Here is a 6,270-nt window from a genome sequence, read left to right on the forward strand (position 1 = left end):
GAACTTAACCTTACGGGAACCCGAACAACAAAAACTCACAGGGTCTCAGAGCTGGAAAGGTAAAGAAATTGTATCTTTTTATTGGACCATTTAAAGCGTGTGTGGGCCAATTCAGAGAAAGCAGAAGAAAAGAAGGCAAAACTCCCTCTTCTGTCTCTTCCCCCTGACACAATCTCATACCGTCGTTGGTGTCATTCCCCCCTACTGCCTCAAGGCCCTTCAGCTGCACTGGGGAAGCTTGAGAGAGGCATTTCTCCCGAAAATCACTTATAATGGCGTCTCAGAACCATTTCACATGGAGCTGCGCCCCCAAAATTCCCCAATCCACACCTCCCTGCAGGATTTAGTAACCTTGGCTAAGCACGGGAGTAACCTTGGGTTAGGATAACTATGTGAAGAATCGCTTTGCCAAGGAGCAAAAGCTTCTTTTCCTTCTCCCTATGTGCATTATAAATGTTGTTTGACCAAGTCCTTCCCTTAGCATAAGCTGCTGCATCCCCTGGGTGCCTCAGCCCCAGCTGTAAAGCACCTGGAAGAGACAACAGCTGAGCTCTTCCCTTTGGTTTTGGTGCTCTCTCCAAGTTGGATGACAGGAGTTGCACAAATGCTGCACCTCCAGATAATTGTCTTTAAATGGGTTGTGTTTCCTTTCTCTATTTGGTGCTCAGTTCAAATATCCCACTGTTTTGAACTGAACAGTGCTCTTTTCAGTAAATATTTCTTGGTATTTTTTTCCCCAGTAAATATTTCCCAGCTGGCTTGTTGGAAGTAGTTACTGGGGCTAAAATATGAGTGTAGAGCATTGCTTTGTTTCTGAATCGTTGCCTGCTTATGCACAACAGCTTCTCTTCTTTGATGGATGATCACAGCTCACAGATGAGGTTTCCAGAGAAAATGAGTATGTCCTCAAATTCAGGCGTCTCTGTTTTCAGCAGATGTTCTGAATTCAGCAGTTTCCTAGAAGGCACTTAATGCTAAATTTGTTTGCTGCACATTTGTCAATATCAGTGCTAGTGAATCAGGGTCGCCAAAAATTGAGGGTGGGGAGAAAAGCGTTTATTGCTTCAACCCAGCTTTTGGATCGTAGTTCGTGTCCATCAGAGAGAGCTGGCCAAGACCTGCAGCAATTGGGCAGGGTGCAGGGATGGAGGTACAGACTTCAGGGTTCCAGCTATCAGTGGGGTCTCGGGGAAATCCTGGGGTTTTACAGTCACACAAATGATCATTGTGGCCTGGGAGGCTGTAGGTGGCTTCAACTTCATGACATTTGGTGATCTTTTCTATGCCTCTTTGAGCAGTTGTCTTCTGCTCGTGTAAGTTGTCAGAGAACTATCAGTGATGTGCCAGTGAATCTACTGTTGTTTTTTTTTTTTGGTTCCTTGATGAGTTATCTTGATCCTTTTTGGCTTTTCAAGGATTAACTGTGGGTTTTGCTTCTTAGGAAGTAGAAGCCGTTGTGGACTGGGCTTTGAGGGCAAGGAGCAGATGCGATAATGGAGAATTTATGGATACTAACTTGTGACCCCTACGCTGGTAGGCTTGTGATTGCAGAGCATTTCCTTCCATAGGCTCAGCATGGCTGCATGTGCTAGGAGGATGTGGAGCTAGCTCAGCATGGTGGCCTGTTTCCTGGGACTGCTGGGCCAGAGACGCCTTAATCTGCTGAAAAATGAGGGAAATATTAATCACGTTCAGTATCTTTATCAATTTAAGTGCACCCATGCCAAAGCTATTAGGTCTTCTGGTGTACGTGCCCAGTGTGCAGCACAGTGTGATTTTCCCCTGGTGTCAGGTTATAAGTTCTTTGCTGTAGCAACTAATGTGTTGTTCCTGTAAACTGCTGAAGGACCGCTGCTGTACGCAGGTGCTGGGCCTCCCAGCTGAAAGCTGTCTTGGCTGACCTGTTCTTGGGGCAGGAGAATTGAACCGATTAACAAACCAGCAAAACGAGGTTTGCCTTGCTGCAGTGGCTTGCAAGTATCTGTGCTCCTTTTCTGCCCACTAAGACAAGTTAATCTTGGTGTGTTTTCTTTTTTTTTTCTTTCTTTTCTGTTACCTAGTCTGGAAAGAGAAGCGGAGGGAGGAAAACAGTTGTGGCTGATTGCTGGGATGCTTGGGTACCACTGTGATGAGGTGTGAAACACGGGGAGAAAGGCGCCTGGGTGGTGGTCAGCGCTGCACAGAAATTTCTGAAAGCAGGAATTCAGGCTCTCTGGTTTCTCTTGTCTCTGGGGTTCTTTGATGCTGAAATTTTTCACTTGGAGGCCTCCAACCTGCCAATAAAAGTTGCTGCCATCTTTCAGCACTGCAACCTGAAGCCTGGTCTGGGAGGTGGAAGACAAGCTTCTGTGTGGCCAGGCTTGCTTTGGATGTCATGGGAGCTTGCCAGAAGTGGGAGATTGTGAGGACACCCATTTCAGGTGCCTGAGAGGAAGAGAGCTGGTCCCAGCAGGTTAAATATCCCTGGGTGTGCTTCAGCATCCTGCTACCTTTCCTTAGCAGGGTGCCCCTCCCTCTGAGCACGCTTAGTCCTTTGCATATTGAAGTTGTGTTAGCAGGGAAAACGATGGAGTGGAAATAACACAACCAGGCTTCAGCCATATAGCAGGGGTTGTTCACCAGCTGTGCTGCTGGCTGTGTGGCCCTCACGCTGCCCATCCTCCTGGTTTCTTCAGGTAGGCCACGGACTCTTGTTTGGGAGAGCAGCTGACTCTGCCTCATACCTCCGTTGTATGTCTTTGGACTCTTGGCCACGCATCCAACTCACAGGATCAAGAAGGTCGTGTGGAGGTCTTGAGAAGGGCTGTGTGTCTGCCTGTCTGTCTGTTCTGCTGGCGTTGCAGCAGATGGAGTGGGTCGGTGCGTTTGGAGGAGCAGGGCAGTGCCAGAGCTCAGAGGTGCCCAGCCCTGTCACGCTGTGGTGATGCCTGAGGACCTCTCGCCCTCAGCCAAAGCCCACAGCTCTCACTCCCAGCGCTCGGACCGCAGACGCTTCAAGCTCCCGACGTACGTACAGGTGCAGCTAGGTTGGGCCGCGAGTAACCCTCCAAGGGTTAACGCGTTGTGAGAAGGTTGCAAAGGGCTGAAGCCTGGAATCCCCCCGATCCCTTGCCTGGAGAAAGACAAAGTCCAATAAGCCAGCACCCCTGGATTCGTGTTGGGGGGGATTAATTCATGCACTTGATGTTAAAGCTTGTCCGAGAGGTTTGCACGGGGGGGCCATTGCTAGGGCTGGTTGGCCTCTCTAAATGGTTGCTAGGGCCCTGGCATCAAGGGCCAATGTAGCTGCCCACAGCCACGGTCACGGAGGGAATTACACAGCCACAAAGAAATTGTTATTCTACATAATCTGCTCTTTGGAGAGTGACTGTGGGGAAACAGGCTGGCCCCAGCATGCCGCCAGCTCTGTGATCATAGAAGCGTGCTGGCTGCAAAGATCGGCCAGGGCTCGCCTTCTGATCTGGGGACACCAGGGCTCGAGGCGCTAATCTGCTTTATCAGCGATTTCTCTCTCCTGACACAAAGGTGTTTACTTGTTTTAACATCTCCTGGGACTCTATTTCTCCTTTTGTGTGGTCTTTATCCCCCGACGAGGGCTTTAGCCCAGATTACAGACAGAATTAAGGCATTTGGCGATGTGCCTCAGAACTGTGTGATGCTGGATCAAGGAGCAGAAAGTAACAAAATAATGGGGGGAGATGCTGGGAGTGACCCCACCACGGGGTCCGTGCTGTCGGCTTTCAGGACCGCTTCATTGTCCTGAGAACCAAGAGCCTGTTGGAGAGGGTGGCCGTGCAGCAGGGTTTCAAAAGCAGGTGCTTCGAGGTTCATTGTGCCCAGCGGTTTTGATTTAAAGGGTGTGAGGAGGAGGAAGAAAAGGAGGGTTTGCAAGAGGTGGCCATCTCAAGCAGCTGGGCAGATTGTCTGCTGGGGCAGTTGGAGTGTTACAGGGGACAGGGTGTGTGTGGCAAGGTGCAAATTCATAAGGCCAAGGAAGGGGACCCAAACTTCTTCTCCCAGCCTGACAGGGAGGGTCCTTTTGGAGTGGTCCCTCACCAGCACCATCCAGCTGCTGGTTCTGCACAGGAAGAAGCAGCTGAGTGATACGGCCACAAAACATCTGGCTTTGAGCTTCATGGAGATCTTGCTTTTGCTCTTTTGCAGCAAGCAAGGAATGTAAAAGGGCAGTGGGGAGACGAGCCTCTGGGAAGTCATCTCCAGAGATGTTCAGCCCCAGATAAGGGGTTTGCAGCATGCAGAGTGACTGAAGGGGGTGGGAAGAGCAGCCACAGCTGCTTAAGACAGGGAAGTCTGATGTGCCTGTGGATCTGAGCCATGCGTCAAAAACACTGGGAAATACCCCGGTGGACAGAGGATGGGATGGGGTTGACCAGGTAAATGGCTGTTGTAGATTACCTGGAGTTTGACTAAGTTGAGAATTGCTTCCTAGGGAAATGGAGCCTCATCACTGAGCATACTGGTTACTTTTCCCAAGGAAGATGATCCCCTTCAGCCAGGGGTCAGCTGTGCCTGTTCCTGTTCTTGCCTTACAGCTGTGACTCCTGCTAGTCGCTATCCTTTACAGTAGCCCAACCAGTAGCAGAAGCTGGGGGAGGGAGAGCAAGGCTGTGCAGCCTCTTGCATTCTGTTAAATCACAGAAATGAGATCTAGGAGGCTTCTGTGACAACATCTCTGCTCCGGCCTGAGGGACTGGAAGGGCTCTCTGCTCTAAATGACTCTTCTGTTGTGTTTCATTGCAGCGGTCAGCTTTTGACTTGTTTAGGGACTGACTTTCACCGTGGAGCTGGAGTCCTTGATGTCTTCTATGAAACGCCCTCCCTTCTCCTTTCATGTGGGTATGACACCTACATCCGCTACTGGGACATACGGACCAGCACCAGGTGAGCCTACCCTGCTGGCATCTGCAGCCCCAGTGAGGTTCCCAGGCTGTTCCTGTGCGGTGTATGGGGACTCACCTGCAGCTTGGTCAGCTCCTTCAGGCAGGCTGGGCCTCAGCTCCCGTCCAGGCACTGGGTGGAGGAGGCTCAGCCCCTCTCTGGTTTGTGTTACCCTTGCAGGAAGTGCGTCCGGGAGTGGGAAGAGCCCCATGACAGCGCCCTGTACTGCATAAGGAGCGATGGGAACCACATGATTGCCAGCGGCTCTTCCTACTACGGCGTGGTGCGCCTCTGGGATAAGCGGCAGACTCGGTGCCTGCAGGTGAGGGCTGGACAGAGGCCGGGAAGCAGCAGGGCTTCTAGGTTGTTCTCTGGCAGCCAGGTGCCCGTGTCTCTTCGGGAGAAGAGACAGAGGCTTTGGGACGAGTCTACCACAGGGAACCTAACCTTTAAGCCTGATTTGCTGCAGCCTGTAAAGCCTGTGGGGATCTCTGGGTCGACCTCTTCTTTGAAAGGTTGATTCTCCTTTCTTTCTTGCAGAGCTTTCACCTGTCTTCACCCACCAGCAGCCCAGTGTACTGCCTCCGTTTCAGTACCACCCATCTGTACGCTGCCCTGGCATCAGCCTTGCACGTCCTTGACTTCACAGCCCCGTGAAGGGCACCACAACTGCGTCTGGTTGACCCAACTCAGCAGAGTTGACACTTGGCTCAGGGAAGAGCAGGGCAGGAAAGGTGAGAGTGGCCCCCAAGGCTTCTGAAGAGATGTTTTGCCTGCCAGAAAGCTATGTTGAGGGGTGCACAAAGGGCCAGACATTCTCAGCCTCTCCTGCCCGTTAGTGGAAATAAAGGCTGACTGTCCTTCACCATTTTTATTTTGTGCCAGTCAGGGCTTATAATATTATCTGTTCTTTTTTGTTCTTTTTTCTTTTTTTTCTTTTTTTCTCTCTCCTGCGAATACATTTGAGGGGCAGGTTGAGCCAGGATGCCCTGTCAGCTTGTGTACTGGTCAGGTTGAGATCAGCCAATCTCTGAGCCATGTGAAGCAAGTCCAGGCTGTGTGTGGGGTGCACTGAATTGGCGGAAGGGAAAGGTGCCTGGAGCAGGACCTCCTTTTCACCTGCACTTACTCTCCTGACAGCTGCTTGTGTTGTCCTTTGCAGCCAAGAGAAGGAATTGAGCTAAAAGTCAGAGCCAGCCCTGCTTTCAGTGTATGCCTCCCCAAGCTGGCCGTCAGGTCAGACTGTGCACTTGGCAGGGCTGAAACAGTTGCATTTTGATAAATAAAACTCTGAAGGGAAACAGAAGAGACTCTATGTTTTGTTTCACCTTCCAAAGGGGCTGTGATGTTACCCACTGATCTCAGAGGCCT

At 51.0% G+C, this 6,270-nt stretch overlaps 1 protein-coding gene across 1 annotated transcript in view; it reads left to right on the forward strand.

Moving 5' to 3' along the window:
- The window catches only part of FBXW4 (F-box and WD repeat domain containing 4), a 59,349-nt gene extending 53,149 nt beyond the window's left edge, over positions 1–6,200 (forward strand). The window contains 3 exon segments of the mRNA XM_080598229.1: positions 4,762–4,902; positions 5,080–5,221; positions 5,440–6,200. Coding sequence (XP_080454355.1) covers positions 4,762–4,902; positions 5,080–5,221; positions 5,440–5,556 — 400 coding nt within the window. The 3' untranslated portion in view covers positions 5,557–6,200.
- The last annotated feature ends 70 nt before the right edge of the window (positions 6,201–6,270 follow it).

This window comes from Anser brachyrhynchus, assembly GCF_964034855.1.
Source record: "Anser brachyrhynchus genome assembly, chromosome: 6".
In the NCBI taxonomy this organism is placed as follows: Eukaryota; Metazoa; Chordata; class Aves; order Anseriformes; family Anatidae; genus Anser; species Anser brachyrhynchus.